At 44.9% G+C, this 16232-nt stretch overlaps 3 protein-coding genes across 8 annotated transcripts in view; 2 read left to right on the top strand and 1 right to left on the bottom strand.

Moving 5' to 3' along the window:
* MYRF (myelin regulatory factor) overlaps positions 1–6390 on the top strand; it is a 99292-nt gene extending 92902 nt beyond the window's left edge. For all 5 annotated transcript variants that reach the window (XM_079956218.1, XM_079956216.1, XM_079956217.1 and 2 more), the window contains one exon: positions 150–6390. In XM_079956218.1, coding sequence (XP_079812344.1) covers positions 150–236 — 87 coding nt within the window. In that variant the 3' untranslated portion in view covers positions 237–6390. The remainder of the gene's footprint in view (positions 1–149) is intronic.
* A 1725-nt stretch (positions 6391–8115) lies between these two features.
* Positions 8116–10501, bottom strand: TMEM258 (transmembrane protein 258). Its single transcript, XM_079957223.1, has 4 exons — positions 10358–10501; positions 9843–9952; positions 8795–8942; positions 8116–8258 (listed from the first exon to the last, which is right to left on the bottom strand). Exons 1-3 carry the CDS (start codon positions 10358–10360, stop codon positions 8816–8818), a joined length of 240 nt encoding a protein of 79 aa, XP_079813349.1. The 5' UTR covers positions 10361–10501; the 3' UTR covers positions 8116–8258; positions 8795–8815.
* Positions 10502–10619: 118 nt separating this feature from the next.
* On the top strand, positions 10620–15079 carry FEN1 (flap structure-specific endonuclease 1). Of its 2 annotated transcripts, none has more exons than XM_079956687.1 (2): positions 10620–10747; positions 13498–15079. In XM_079956687.1, the coding sequence occupies exon 2, from the start codon at positions 13556–13558 to the stop codon at positions 14702–14704; it is 1149 nt and encodes a 382-aa protein (XP_079812813.1). In that variant the 5' UTR covers positions 10620–10747; positions 13498–13555; the 3' UTR covers positions 14705–15079. The 2 variants fall into 2 exon arrangements, with proteins under 2 accessions (XP_079812813.1, XP_079812814.1); XM_079956688.1 differs by lacking the exon at positions 10620–10747 and adding an exon at positions 10932–11032.
* Positions 15080–16232: the final 1153 nt, after the last annotated feature.

Below are 16232 nucleotides of genomic sequence, written 5' to 3'. Positions count from 1 at the left end.
CAAACTCCCCTTACCCAAATATCTGAGTGTTTGCACCCAGACACAGGGCCTTGGAGATGCCTCTTGTTGTTGTTGGCTAACCTTGGTTCTTCTGTGACAGTTTCCAGTTCCCTTGAACCTTCTTTTTCTTCCTCCCACTCTCATCACAGGGCCAAGCAAACTGCAGTACTGCTGTGGAGCAGATGGGCTCTCTCTTCACTGACTATTACTTCCAATTCTACTGGCTGTGTGAGTGAGTCTCGGGAGCACCACTGCCCTTGGACTGGAACTGAAATGGGCCCACAAGGCTCATTGGACTGGATGTTCCCTCCTATGAGCCCCCAAGTCCTATCCTGTTGCCTCTGTCATCAGCTGGTGTGGTTCTCCCCCACCCCACCCTGCGGTGGAATATCAACATTAGAATGCCAAACAACTTTGGGGGAACGATGCCACTAGCAAGCAAAACATGGAAATACTGAGGCATCTTTTTCCCCCTTGACATGCCAGATGCTTGTCATTCAGTCCTCCAAAGGCCTTACTTGTTGTAGAGACATCGACATTCCTTCTTTTTCCTCATTTTTACACTGGATTTGAAAGTTCTACACTGGAGCCATGCCTGGGTTCAATGCCTTTGGGCACCTCAGAACTACAAAATACAGTTCAGCTGGGAAGAGATCTCAGCACCCAGAGAGCCAACGAAGCGGCTTTCTTAGACACTGGCGTTTCTCAACGATGACACTGGGAGTCCTTCTCTAAAGCTGAAACACTGGAATTCTTTCTGTAAAAGGAATATTCTGCCTGGCTGTGTTTGCAAGTCATACACTGGAGTTTCTGACCTTCTGGCTGGCAGCTAGCCTCTTCTCTCTTTAACTTATGCTCTGCAGAAGTCCTGGTGACACTGGAACACACAAATGACCAGTCGTTTCAAACAGCAGCAACCAATGGAAAAGCAATGGGATTTGCCTCTGGCTTCCCCCCTCCCTCTCTCTCTCGCCATATAGTTACATTCCAGGGAGAGAAGACCTCAGTAACCTCACAAAAACAACTCTCAGGCAGGCTAGTTTTATTCCCAATGTGCCTTTTTTCAGGATTGGATAAATACGCTTCTGAAGAAGCAAGCTCAAATCTACTTGAGGAAAGCAGTGTCTGAGCTTTGCCTCTGGACTGATATAATATGCATTGGCATCCTAGGGCTCCTCCTGAGGCCCATACATTGAGAGCAGCAAAAAATGCCTTTCAGCCCAACAAGCACATGGCACGGCCCTTGCTCAGCAGGAGACCATCCCTGAAGTTGAAGAGGGAGGCCATCAGAAGAGATCTACCCTACACTAAACGTATATCCAGACTGAAAAGTGTTTTGATCCCCAAGGGGTCACTTGTCAGGCAACAAACAGAACATTTTTTCACTCCAGACCTTAAGCCTCCTTGGCATTCTTAAGAATATTTTGGGTGTATTTTGGGTAACTTACTGTTACAAGGTGTTAACTTGCTAAACCACTGATCTTTCCCCCTCCCCCTCCGCACAAGATCAGCTTGTTTGATTATTGATCCACTTGTCTCTCATAGGAAACCAAAGCGGGCTGTCGCTGGGCACCAGCCTGCATCCGCATTTTGAATCGGGGAAGCGCAAGGAGTTAAGACAAATGCACAAGCACAACCATCCAGCGTTTCAGGCCTTTAACTTCCATTCAGAGGAAGGAAGGACAGGCCAACTCAGTCAAGCTCTGTTTTTGTTTTTTGTAAAACGGGTTATTTAGATTTCTGTGCAAGAGTGTGAACAGCAACTTAGGGAAGATGAGAGGACAGGGATGGGAAAGATAAGAAGCAAAATGGTTAGCTGCTGGGACTTCTCATATATTCTGAATCAGGTTATCAATCTGCAAATCCACAGATATAAACATACTTGCCTTTGGTTTAATTCTAATGACCAAGGACTGATGGTTTTTAAATCACATTATTGTAAACTGAAAGGAACAACTGTGTTAAGGTAGGAATCCACTTTATGATGGTGGCTGGGTTTATCTCTGTGTTGGTGAAATGTGTATTGGTGCCTGCATTCCTGGATGGATCTGCCATTTTATTAGTAGTAATGAAATTGCCCAGGTAGGCAGGCCCGCCCGCCCCCATCCCCAGTTATCACCAGTTTCACATTTGCTGCTCTCAGCTCACATTACAGATTTAATAGTCAACCCCTTTGCCCAGAGAACTCTGGTAACCATAGTTCTGCTTGGGGAGTTCTCACATAAATTTTTCAGCACCCCCAGTAAGCTATGATTCACAGGATTCTTTGAAGGGAGCTGGAACAGTAAAAGTGGCATAAAAGTAATAAAAATGTGTAGATAATGTCTGCAGTGTCTGTTGGCGGCCCAGTGACGGTTGCCACTTTTCCTTACAATGCTGCACATTCCATGAATGGGCATAAGAGGAAATGGCACCTGGCACTGAGGAACTACCATTCATTAGAAGCAGCTGAGAGGGGCACACAGGCATGGGCTGGGGAAGATATTGGAGACCCAGCAGAACAAGGGCACTGATAGCATCTGATAATGGCTGCGGGCTGTCTTCGCAAGGAACAAGGATATGAGAAACGTAGTTGCAATTGCTAGTGCTCACCACCAGGTGGCACCATTGCTGAACAGAGGGGAAACAAACAGGCACAATAAGAGACTTGGAGTTATGCCCCCCTTATTAACGTCTCATTTTGCCCCATCAGTCAGACTGGGTCATGTAATCTGTTAGTGGCATTTAGTGCAGCCAAGGAGGGGTTTCCTCCCTAGTGAAAGAAGTGCAGAAATCTGTTTCGTAGCAATTCTATACTCTTACCTCTTCAGTAAATCCCATTGAATTTGTTGGGACTTACTTCTGGGTAGAGGGGTGTAGGTTTGCACTGTTACTCAATGTTACTTGTGAAAATGTTCTTGCATTGAATGCCAGTAATGCAAAACTGGTTGAAATCTCCCTTGTGAAACAGCCTGTTACTGACAAGCAAGCACTCTTGCTTCTCCTTACAGCCCCTGCTTCTCTCTCCCCCTCCTATGTTCCTCCTAAACAGATCTGCAGTATCTGGGAGCCCCATCTGAAGACCCTTAGAATTACCATATTTTTTGCACCATAACACTCATTTTTTTCCTCCTAGAAAGTAAGGGGAAATGTTTGTGCGTGTTATGGCGGAAATGCCTACGGGTGGCATGCCTACGGATTTTCCTCCTCTAAAAACTACGTGCGTGTTATGGTCGGGTGTGTGTTATAGAGCGAAAAATACGGTACCACTGCTGAGGGTTCCCCCCACCCACCCTTTCCTCTGCCCCTGCCGCAACTCCAACACGTCTGGTAAAGCCAACGCGGATGGGGTGGAAAGGGCGATCTTAACCTAAACTTCATTGAATTGCTGTGGAGTCTTAGTCTGCCACACATCTACACACCACCCTCCCAGGATAGAGGCTATTGCCTTTTTCTTTTTAGGTAACACACACACACACACACACACACACACACACACACACACAAACCTGAGCTATGGGGAGATCTCATTATCCTTCACAAACCTTTGGGGGATCATTGTAATGAGCCAGTGTCAGTGACCGGTATAAGATTTGTTAGAGGAAATGCTTGAGGAAGCTTTGCCCTGCCTACCTGCCACCTGATGGGATTCACTTTAACAAAAGCTACCCCTTGGCCTTCTCTCCCGTCAAGACACACTCCTTGCTGGCCTTGCTTCACAAGTGTTTCTGCCAGGTTGGACTGTGTCCTTGAGCTCTAATAATGCATCTATAATAATAATTTATTATTTATACCCCGCCCATCTGGCTGGGTTTCCCCAGCCACTCTGGGCGGCTCCCAACAGATTAAAAACAGAATAAAACATCAAACATTAAAAACTTCCCTAAACAGGGCTGCCTTCAGAGGTCTTCTAAAAGTCAGATAGTTGTTTATTTCCTTGACATCTGGTGGGAGGGCATTCCACAGGGTGGGCACCACCACCAAGAAGGCCCTCTGCCTGGTTCCCTGTAACCTCACATCTCGCAGTGAGGGAACCGCCAGAAAGCCCAAGGAGCTGGACCTCAGTATCTGGGCTGAACATTGCGGATGGAGACGCTCCTTCAGGTATCTTGCTTAGCTGGCTGGAAGATAGAGAGGTGTCTGAGTATATATGGAAATTAGCCTACTGTACAAAAGTGAGATCTGCATTGACAGTCATTGCTCTGCTCACTTTTGCATCTGGCCCTGCCTACCATTGGCACATGGCCCACAGAAGTTAATGCAGGCTGAAAAGCCATTCCCCACTCCTGCCTTAATCTCTCCCAAGATTAACTGACAAAGGCATGTGAGACAGGAGGCTTATATAGGACAACATGTGTTTACCATGTGAAAGTACTGTACCTGCAGGGTTATGCAGATACTTCACAGAGACAATGGTGCTACCCAGCTAAATCCCCCACAATCTTCTAGTGCTGTTCCTATTGGTCCATGCCTGCTGAGTTATTTGTCGGGGGTCTTTCTTACTTTGTCCACAAAGCATGTGCTTTGATCATCCATGGAGGTTCAGTACCAAAAGACTCTTCACCATGCAGGCATCCAGCAACGCCCCCAGCTAGAGCACAGTTGTTCTTGAGCACGATCGGAGTGTCAAAAAAATGTACTTGGCCGTGGACAATATTCAGATAATTCTTCTCAACTTGGTATTAGAAAGTCAGGATCTTGCAGGGGCTGGCAACGCTCCAATTTTCTAGCAACAAGAGGCTGCTCTTCCTCTCTGTGTTCTGTGGCCCATGTGCCAATTGCCTGTTCTTTCCACGTAGGCTGAATTTTTGATTATTTTTTTTAACTCCAGCAGAATGGGAGCCAAAATGGAGTCTCTCCTCCCGTCACACTTCCCAGCAAAGGGAGAATCTGGTGCTCCACTGGAGGTGCTTGTGCCGGAGCTCCTCCCTGTATCGCCAACCCAAACGGTGTGGGGAGGAGCTGCAGAACAAACATGGCCTTTGGGGCTTCCTAGGACACTCCAGCAGTGGGAAGAAACCACCCTGCAAGAAGCAGCTCATAGAGGAGGAAGGATCTGTTGCTTAATGACTGAGAGGCATCTTAGGCCTGGTGGGTCACTGTTTTGGTGCTCTCCTCCTGAGCAGCAGCAGGAGGCTTAAGCAGACTCCTTTCTACAGACCAGCAATAAGAAGTCTTTAGACTAGTGGTTAAGAAACTGCTGGGTTAAAAACAATCTGGTGAGGACATTCACATTTTGACCGGACTATCCCCTTACCCACTCCTCAGTGCATTAAATGTATAAAACCATTCATCCATAGTTTGTTACCGATCAAGATCAGGGTGAGGGCAGCAGGGACACAGTGACATCAGAAGTAAATTAACCAATCACTTTCTTCTTCTCCTGGTCTTATCAGGTGGCATTGGAGAGAAGGGCTGTGTATGTGTCAAATATTTTCACTGGTACATTCACATCCGTGCTGAGAATCCGATATGCATAATCCTTTGTAACAGTAGCACTCTTTACATTACAGTTTTAATGGTTTTATTGTTTAAAACTGCTACAACTACTTACTTTTATCGATATAGCACTTTTTTTTTTAATCCCAAAGTGCTTCACAGTATTGGGGTGGGCAAGGGAACTACCAGCATTAAAGAGTAGGAGTTCTATAGCAAGGTGTTACCTGCCCATGTTTGAACTGGTATAGACATCACCTGGACTGGCCAGCTCAGCATCTTCATGCTACTCACCTGTCTCGGGAAATGTTCTCCCTACCTGCACCACTTACATACTCTCCCCAAATACAGTAGAAGGATGATTAACAACTGGGTGTTTTCCTGCATCTGATGGAGGGAGCTCTTCCGGTGCTTCTGACCTAGGAGGAAATTCTTCTTCCTTAGAACCGGAACATGAAGCCATATCTCTCTAGCCATTTGGGGAGCCAAGAATAAAATCAAGGGTGGATATGGAGCCAACTTTTAAAGTCTGGCTGTTTCAAGGGGCTGGGAATGAGTTCTCCAAGGAAAATTCATAAGCCTTTTGTTTTTTTGTTGTTGTTTAAAGAAAAAGCTCAAAGCCTGTAAATAAAAGTTTTGTGCCACCACTGTGAGCCTTAAGGAAGATAAAGCACTAATTTGTTTTGTTTTAAATGTTGCTATCACAGCTTTAATCACTGTATATTGCCCTCAATTTCAGAGTCATATCTGTAGTACGTACTATATTAATGAAGTTTTATTGTTATTTTGCTTTGGTGGAGGATATGTGTGGTTGCTTTCCCCCCTACCATCTGCTTTTCTGATCTGTATTTATATTTTGTTTTGGAGTGCTGGTGCCCAGAACTCCTCTACTTCTTGTTTTGCTTACCTAGACCTTTTATTCATAAGAAATGTACCTATAAAAATAAATATATAAGTATACTACTTTGTATCCAAGATTGGCTCATGGCTTCTTCCTCCATCTCACAGAACTGAATTATTACAAGTAATGTTATGGTAGGGGCTCTAAGCAAAGTTTTTTGTGGGTAAAAAGAGAATTTCTGAAGCAAGAAGTGCATTTGTACTACCTGAGTAAGCCCAGTTACATGCACACAAGTCAGCAGACATTTTAGAGAAGAAATATCTATTTGAGAGTCATACATCACTATATAAAAAAATCTATGCCTTCAGTATTGACTACCACTTCCTACAGAAACATTCAGTTAACACAGCTATTTTCAATTTGAACTCAATGCCATTTAGTTATAAGAGCAAAATGCAGTTTTCATTAAGGATTTAGTTAAAACATGGAATTGAGAGAAAGCAATTAACCAAAACTACACTCACTAATCCATGGGCTACATGTCTTTTACTAGCCTCGTTTCTGATATACATTCTTAATTACTATAGCCTTGGGATTTTATTTTTATTTTTAAAGCCTGTTGCCAGCTCTTGTAGTTTAAAGGTAGCTCAGTCAGTGATGTCCTCAAGTCAGCTTGTTATTTTAGCCTTTGCAGTTTAATGCAATGCAGTAAAAGGAACTGACATCTCTAAAGATTATTCTTTAAACCACAATCTGAGAGGAAAAATCAATATGGAGACAAAACAATAAGTAGTAGGGAGAAGATGATTTATCTATCTGTATTATACACACACACACTCCACTTTGCACAATTGTATAGACATTACTCATGACACAGACACCTTTATTTAACGGGCTTTCCCCTTAAGCTGAAGAGCCCCAAATATTGTGGCCTGCCCTTTTCTGCATGTTGATCCAGAAGTGGAGCATTTCAGCTCTAGTGCCTACCACAGCTGTGATCCTATGTGCCTTTTTAAATCAGAAATACGTCCCACTGCATCCAGTGGGACTTACTCTGAAATGAGTTTATTTACCTACATGGGAATATGTCCCACTGAACTAAGTAGGATTTACAGTACTTCTGAGTCCATTGGCTCTCTCTCAGTAAAGAACAGAAAGAAGGGAAGAAAAATGAGTGTGGATGCTTTGTGTAGTAAAAGGTAAATGTAAAGAACCTCTGGACAGTTAAGTCCAGTCAAAGGTGTCTATGGGGTGCAGCACTTATCTTCAGGCCGAAGGAGCCGAAGTTTGTCCACAGACAGCTTTCCGGGTCATGTATGACTAAATCACTTCTGACGCAATGGAACACCATGGCAAGTGCCAGAGTGCATGGAAACACTCTTTACCTTCCCACCACAGTGGTACTTATTTATCTACTTGCACTGGTGTGCTTTGAACTGTTAGGTCGGCAGAAGCTGGGACAGAGCAACAGGAGCTCAGCAAGCCCAAGAGGCTCAGTGGTTCAGACCACAGCACCACCTGCTCCCCTTTCTGTTTGGTATCCAGCATACTGTGTGTGCAAAAGAAAAAGTTCATTTGTGCTTAAAGGTGGGTTTGAAAGCCTGCTCACAGCAGTGGAAAGTCTGATATGTCAACATTTACAGTCTCATGAAATTCTGACTGTTGTCACAATTGCTTATTTCTTAAAAGTTGAGATAAAATATTCCTTCAAGCATATGATTACTATGTGTACCCTATATCCATCCTATTCAAAGAGCAATTTCTGTTGCTTTGTACCTTCTCTCCTGTAGCAGGTGTAGGCCTATGGGTCTTCATATACAGCAGAAAAGTGCACCCAAAGAACAAAGAAGAACACAAACTTCAGCTCATCACAGAGTCAGCTTTATTGGTCCGATGTTGCGACCCTGGGCTATAACCATATATCAAGATTATGCAGGCCCAAGCTGCAAAGAGCTGCATTACGTACAAAAATAAAAAAGAGCTTCAGTAAGGCTGCTGGAACCTGAAAGGAAAAACAACAAATGGATCAAACTATTTTCTGAAGTACCCAGGCTATTATAGTTTTCTATATTGCTGTCCGAAACGGAAACATACAAGCAGGGGAGCCAAACAAGGCCTTGACAATTAGAGGGGCTTCTATGCTCTACGTGCCTGGGAAGTTGTCCTCATAATTTGTGCCTTTCATTCTTGCTTTTTAAATTTAGATTGTTGTGACTAACGGTAAGGGGCAGACAAATGCAGCTACCTGATACAAAACTGCTCACTATTGCACATGTTGCAGTTTGAAGAGCACTAAGAGAGAGGGGCTCAGCAACTGTATTTTACTGTGCAGATGCTGATAGGTTCACATCATTTTGTTACCTGCTACATCCTTTGTGAAGTAGTTGCAATATGCTACACAAGGCTTTGTCTATATTCACAAGCATGCCTGGTAAAAACTCAGCTTCAGAAAACAATTCAATCCTAATATTTTCTGGGAAATTCCCTCAAATTTGTTCCAAAAAACTCTCATTGTGGAATCAGGTATTAATTTCTTACCTGAGAAAGCTGCTGACTTTGTTACACATAGATTCCAACCCATAGCAGTAAGAAGAGTACTCCAAAGCCCATAAAGAGTGAAGCAACCAGAGAGATGAGCAGTTCCTTGTAAATGTCCCGGGTGTACTTGGTCGAGGTCACTTCATATCTGAAATACTAGTTAAAGTAGTAAACCAGAGACTGAAGAGTGGAGAAAGCCCTAGCAATACACAATGAAAAACCAACACTTTTGCAAAAGGTCATGACATTTTTGTTTAACAGGGTTGTCATCCTCTCAGCTGCCCCAGCATGCAAAAATTAAGCAAGAAAACATAACAGAAAAAAATCTTGTTTAATTGCAGTGTGACAAACTGCATACAAGGAATAAAATTAATTAAATGAAATTTCAGGAAAAAGATAGCAACTATCCCACAGCATCAGGAACAGTATCAAAGAAAGATCTGATGCCATTAAACATCAGTCACCAAATTAGAAGACACTAAATGAAAGAGTTTCCCAGTCCAGACACCAAAATAGGCTCTTTTTTGTGCAACATGGAAATGCCCTTAAGACAATCACCTGGTGCCAATTTTGCTTTCAGTCTGCTGCCAGACACAGGCATTTTTATTTGTCTGAACTTTTAAGAAGCAATAGTAACTTACTGCATAATATTTATAAATCTTTTGCTTAACATTTATGCTGACTTTCTACTCCCCTTAATTTGCTTATATGCATCTTATTACCCTTATGGTACATCATCCTAATCGTTTTGCTAAACGAAGGCCTAAAAATAATTTAAAACAGTAATGCAGAACCAGCTGCACCCTAGATTGCTGTTGGTCACCATCAGCCTCAACCAGCATGGCGAATGGTAAGGGATGGTGGAAGTTTTGTAGTCCAGCAACATATGCTGAGACAGCTTTCCCCACCCTTTTAAAAATAAGCAAAGGTACAAGCAGCTCCCCCAGATCTCATTAAAGCTAACCCCACAACCCTGTGGGCAACTGAAACGTGTCTGGTGCAGGCCTCTGGACACTCAGCAGAGCCGCTCTGGGCTGGAAGAGGATACACAAAGAACCAGGCGGTGAAGAACATGCCGATGGCCAGCAGGACCACTGTGAGGTGTGGAAACACAGCCGGGTTCACCGGACTGGTGTATCTGCTCATTGTCTCCAGCTCCTGAAATTGAAAGAAAGAAGGAGAGAAGTGAAATAACATATTGTCACCAGTATTTATAGCACGCACACAGATAAAGAACCTGCGTTGGCCTCCATCTCCCACCAGCCCCTTCCAGCATGGCTAAAGGGCCGGGAATGATGGGAGATGCAGTCCATCGAAACACCTGGAGGGCAACAGGTTCCCCAACCCCGATTTTAAGGAGATATCTCGGCGAGGGAACAGAGGAGGTGGTAACAGAAACACCATTTATTTCTCCCTCCCTCTCTGCTGCATTGAAACCGGGCCATTTGCGCCCGCCGACCGCCCCTCCTTGGTTCTCTCGGGATAACCGAACAGACCCAGCACCGGGAAGGCGCGCAAAGGGGCGACAGGGGCGGCTCCGCTCCGGCCGGCCCGCTCCCTCACCATGGCTCTGTCCGGCGCTTCCCGTGGCTTCTCCTCACAGGTGGCGGAAGGACACGTCTCTTCTTCCGGCGCAGGCTCAGCCCTTTCCCCGCCGGAAGTCCGACTGTCATCTTCTTCCCCCCCCCCCGACGAAGAAGGAGGAGAGATAGAGGCCTCACGCACGCACGGCCTGCTGGGAATTGTGGTCCGTTCAGACCTCTGAAGCTGGCCACCAGGAAAAGCCCATGAGCGCGTGGACTACGTTTCCCAGAAGCCAACAGGCGTCTCGCCCGCCCTGCCTTCTTGGATGCTCTGAGCGCGGGATTCAGAAGGCGCCAAAAGGGAGGCGCTGATTGGCTTAGCCGAGTCCTCGGTCGCGCGTGGCTGCGAGGGAGCAGGTGGCAGTGGAAGGTACCCCAAATACCAGCCCCTCGCGCGTTCTGCGTGGCTGGGAGGGGGGAGGGGGCGGAGGAAAGGGCGGCTGGGTGGGAGGGAGCCGCGTTCGCCCTCGCCCTGCCGCCGCCCCAGGCAGAAACCTGCCCCGCAGGCGTGGAAGGGCGAAGGCGGGAGATGGATGCAGCAGCCCCATTACATTCGGCTTTCAGGGTCCACTCGGAGGTCAGTCCCACGGAGTTCAGCGGCACTGGCTCCCCGGTTAAATGCCTGCCAGACTGCAGTCTGAGACGGGCGAAACGAGTAAGAGTCATCTGGCTTGGCTGTCTCTTGTTTTGCTTACAAGAGGATTTCTGAACCACCAACTGGATTAAAAAAAAATGGTGGTGGTGTTGTCATCCCTCTGTCTCGGGAGACAGTGGAAGAGTGTGCGCTGTCGGTGGTGAAGTCAAGCCCTTGGAGGAGAGTTACAGCGCCTGCTTTGACCTATATGGGGGAGATACATTGCTGTATACAGCTGTATACAGTGCTACCTCGGGTTACATACGCTTCAGGTTACAGACTCCGCTAACCCAGAAATAGTACAACAGGTTAAGAACTTTGCTTCAGGATGAGAACAGAAATCGTGCTCCGGCGGCGCGGCAGCAGCAGGAGGCCCCATTAGCTAAAGTGGTGCTTCAGGTTAAGAACAGTTTCAGGTTAAGAACGGACCTCCAGAACGAATTAAGTACTTAACCCGAGGTACCACTGTATTGTGTTGGAAGCTGCCCAGAGTGGCTGGGGAAACCCAGCCAGATGGGCAGGGTATAAATAAGAAATTATTATTATTATTATTATACATGTTTTGTTACAGCTGGGACATATGAAGGGGGCAGGGGTTGAACTGCTTTAATGCCCATTGGAAATAATAGGGACCATGATGCCAGTTGAACCGTGATGTGACTCCATTCAATTAAAGCAAGAGATGGATCCAGAGACAGAATTTTTTTTAAAAAAATATTTTTTATTAAGTTTTCCATTTAACAATCCAATCATATCACATTAATTATTCCAAATTATACCAATACATATCATAAAGTCCAAATATTTTGCCAAATTATAAATTTTTGCTGGGGATTCCCATGCTTCGAGTTCAGTAAGGGTCCAGTCATCTCATATTTCTGCTGCTTTTAGTGTTTACCAGTCCCGCCTTTCAATCTTCTTGTTGTTATCCTTTTTCTTCTTAATAGCCTCTGAGTTGTTTCCACAGGCGAGTTAAAGTAAGCAATATTATGCTTCTGTGTGAACTTTGTAAGGCTCTCCCTTTTTTAAAAAAAGCTGGTAAGTCTTTTGTTTGCACAAATTCTCACACGCTGATCCAAAAGTCCTCCTCCGGTGGCAGACACCATCATTCTCAGTTCCGATGAAATAAAATCTAGGCATTTGCTCATCAATTTTCCCAGACAGGTTGCATCATAAATTAGGCTTTCCAGGGAAGATTTCGCCAAGTCAAACTTAGAATACAAACATGTTAACAGAGTAATGGCTTGCCTCCCCTGTGCCTATTAATCTCGCAGCCTAGTCTGTCTCATAATGGCGGATCCCGATTAAAAACTGCGTCACAAGAGAGCCTTTTATTTTCTTTCCAGATCTTTCAAAAAACAAAGGCTTTAGTTGATATTTTTGTTTCCACACAGTTTATTTTCCAATCTCACTTGTTATAAGTCGTATGACGGTTCTTCTAGGGAAGGGATTGTTAGGTAATATCATAATAAAAAAAGGAAAAGCCCCCCCCCTCCTTTCCGTTCCATTTCAACATACCGGCATAGATGTTATTCTTTGATGTTATCTTCTGTCCAGTCCATTCCATCACTCTTAACTTCTCAGTGGCAGGCTTAATTAGCAGCTAACATACCCTTTTCTTCACTCGAACCATGTGCAATAACTTTTTATATCCAATTTTTTATCTTAAGTAAGAGACAGTGTCCGGGAGATCCGAACTCACATGAGGGCTTTCTGTCCAGTGCCCTCACCCCCTGCTTGGGGGTGAATTTATGGGCAACCGTGGACTAGGCTGCATCTTCCCTTCCACCGGGAAGAATTTGGGAGGCTGATTTACTCCCATCTTCAGCCCCTTAATTACCTCGTGTGAGCTGGAGAGATGGTATTGTCGGCCATCTTCCAAGGCGCCCCTAGCGGGCCCCCGGATCCTGAGAGAGAATTAGATGTGTTGCAGCAATAGGTCACATTAACAGTGGGTGGGAAGAAATAATGGAGAATAGCAATGACAGATCCTGGACCTTTAATTCTAGTCCCAGATACAGTCAGTCATTCCAGTCCCAGGTTTCATTCCTCAGTTGATGTGATGTACCTCTGTGTCCCATTTGGTTTCCATGGGGTTCTATGGCAGAATAAGGGTGGCATATGAATGTAATTTACATTCCTTTGAGAGGAAGAGCAAGATATAAATTGGAAAAAAGAATAAATTCCTTACCTTATTTGTAATTTGCACTTCTTTCTCTGGAGTCTGTACAAAATTGATTAGTGAGCATAGTTTTTGTAACCTATTTATAGTGTATTTATAGTTTATTACAATTTTGCTGTATGTTGCCTTGAGGTTTCAGTGTAAAGCAATAAATAAGTTGTTGTTGTTGTTGTTCATCAAAATAATAACCACTACATGGTAATCTTAGATTGGTAGGAAAAATTATACCTTGATCCAACAGCTGAACATTTTGCTTTCTTGTCATTTTAAATCATCAGTTCACACCTTCTGTTTTACTTTCTAGGTTTTTCCCGTGTTGTATCATCACAGAAGCAGACTGCAACTGGAGCTGAGTTACCAGGATGGGAATCCATGGTTTGGCCAAGCTGATTGCCGATATAGCTCCTGGTGCCATTCGAGAGAATGACATTAAGAGTTACTTTGGCCGGAAGGTGGCCATTGATGCGTCTATGAGTATTTACCAGTTCCTCATTGCTGTAAGGCAGGGAGCTGACATGCTGCAGAATGAAGAAGGCGAGACCACAAGCCACCTGATGGGGATGTTCTACCGCACCATCCGCATGGTGGAAAATGGCATCAAGCCTGTCTATGTCTTTGATGGCAAGCCCCCACAGTTGAAATCAGGGGAACTAGCCAAACGCACCGAGCGCCGAGCTGAAGCGGAGAAGCAGTTGCAAGAGGCCAAAGAGGCAGGTGAGGAGGAAAATGTAGAAAAGTTCAGCAAGAGGTTAGTGAAGGTGACCAAGCAGCACAACGATGAGTGCAAGAAGCTGCTGACCTTGATGGGCATCCCTTACGTTGACGCACCTGGCGAGGCTGAAGCTAGCTGTGCTGCACTGGTGAAAGCGAGCAAGGTCTATGCAGCTGCTACTGAGGATATGGATTGCTTGACCTTTGGTAGCCCTGTGCTGATGCGGCATCTTACAGCCAGTGAGGCAAAGAAGCTGCCGATTCAGGAATTCCACCTGAGCCGCATCCTTCAGGATTTGAGCCTCACACAGAAGGAGTTTGTGGACCTTTGCATACTGCTGGGCTGCGACTACTGCGAGAGCATCCGCGGCATTGGGCCGAAGCGGGCCGTGGAGCTGATCAAGCAGCACAAGAGCATAGAAAAGATTCTCCAGCAAATAGATGCCAAGAAGTATTCTGTGCCTGAGAACTGGCTGCACAAGGAGGCCCAGCTGCTCTTCCTGGAACCTGAAGTTGTCGACCCCGAAGCTGTGGATCTGAAGTGGAACGAACCAGATGAGGAAGAGCTGGTCAACTTCTTGTGCGGGGAGAAGCAGTTCAACGAAGAAAGAATACGCAACGGGGTCAAGAGGCTGAACAAGAGTCGCCAGGGCAGTACTCAGGGCCGATTAGATGACTTCTTTAAGGTTACTGGCTCCATCACTTCAGCCAAACGCAAAGAGCCAGAACCCAAGGGATCTGCCAGGAAGAAAGCAAGGGGTGGTGGTGCACTAACATCGAAGTTTAAAAGAGGGAAGTAGAATTATTTTCTAGAACTCTGTACCAGTTCCCTTCCACTGCAGATGCTTGGAGCAAAATATATTAAACTTCAATTGAGAGCTTTGTGGTAATGTACTCTGTAGTGCTCAAAATGTGAGAGTTATCGTCAGGCCTTGAGCTCAGCTTAAATTGATGCATGGTGGGAGGGACACTGCTCTGACAAAACATCTGACACTGCCAGAGGCCCAGCCAGTCTGAAGGCATGCCCTGCTCTCGAAGGACCCAGAGGGTGCTGATCTTGCTGCCTTGAGTCCGGTGAACTCCATACATAGTATAGGTCTATCTTTGCTGGGAGTACCATGTTAAGATGATTTTAGCTTTTGAATTGTATCTTCCAATAAACATTGATAACTAAATATTGATTACTACTTCTGTGTAAGCTTGTTAAAATGAAATTGGTGAGACTGAAATAGAGTTGCTAGAACTGCTTGCAGCACAACTCAAGAGTAGGTGGGCCATCAAGAGTTGGTTGCTAAAGGGAGCTGTTCTACAACCTGGTCTGTAGTTTAATACTTGTCATATAGGATCTGGCTGCTACTTGCCTCAAATGGCATCTGTCTGGTTTTGACCCTCTTCAGTTATATTCAACATTGCACTAAGTAAATTACTCCATGGGGCAAGCAGAAATGTTTGTGGTGACGGAACAAACTCCCTTCTCCCCTTTCTGGGGGTTCTTCCAACTGCCTGCAGCAGATCTGGGGAGTTGGTGAGGGAACCGTTGCACTTGCCAGAATTGACTTCAGCAGCAGAAGCTGGATTTATTTTGATGTGCATTGTAGAAGACATGTGTATGTGAGGGTTTTTTTACACCAGAAATTTCCCCTCCAATTTTATTTACCACATGCTCATAAACACATACCACCAAAAAATGAAACCACGTCTTCTGTTTGGCCTTCAGATTAAGAAAACCAAATTGTAAAGTTCTGTTATCATTTTCCATATTTTAGGTTTATGTTGGTTTTAGCACCAGGGTGAAAGCTTAAAGAACCAATGTAGAAGCAATCCTGTCACTAGCACTTTTCTCTTTTAAGATTTGTAGTAACTATACAATAAAGCTCTCTTTTGATTATTTAATCTTCCTTTATAACAGACTGATATGAAAATAATATAATTGTGATAGTTTTGTTGATTTAAAGTAGCCAAGGTTTTGAGACAGTAGAAGCTAGAATTTTGTTTGGGTTCTGTTCGTTGGGAATACAAATAGGCATATACAGCTGTCTAAACAGAATTGTGCCTTTGGCATGCTTTGAGACAGGCACAGGCAAACTCCGGGCCTCCAGATGTTTGGGACTACAATTCCCATCATCCCTGACCACTGGTCCTGTTAGCTAGGGATGACGGGAATTGTAGTCCCAAACATCTGGAGGGCCGGAGTTTGCCTATGCCTGCCTTAAGACATAGTACCTCCCATAAACTTTGGACCACAACTCCCATCAGCCCCAATTCAACAGGCAGAGATAATGGGAATGATAAACCAGAATATCTGTCTACTTCAGGTGTTACTATAGT

This window comes from Podarcis cretensis (genome assembly GCF_951804945.1).
Source record: "Podarcis cretensis genome assembly, chromosome: 1".
Classification (NCBI taxonomy): Eukaryota; Metazoa; Chordata; class Lepidosauria; order Squamata; family Lacertidae; genus Podarcis; species Podarcis cretensis.
Note: the sequence above shows the minus strand (reverse complement) of the source record. Positions and strands in the feature narration are given on the sequence as shown.

Excerpts from the sequence above, each read along its gene's own strand:
- TMEM258 (XM_079957223.1), bottom strand. Across the intron at positions 8,943-9,842 it reads TTCACCGCCTGGTTCTTTGT|ATATGAAGTGACCTCGACCA; the intron begins GTATCCTCTTCC and ends CTAGTATTTCAG.
- FEN1 (XM_079956687.1), top strand. The coding sequence starts at position 13,556 with ATGGGAATCCATGGTTTGGCCAAGCTGATTGCCGATATAGCTCCTGGT.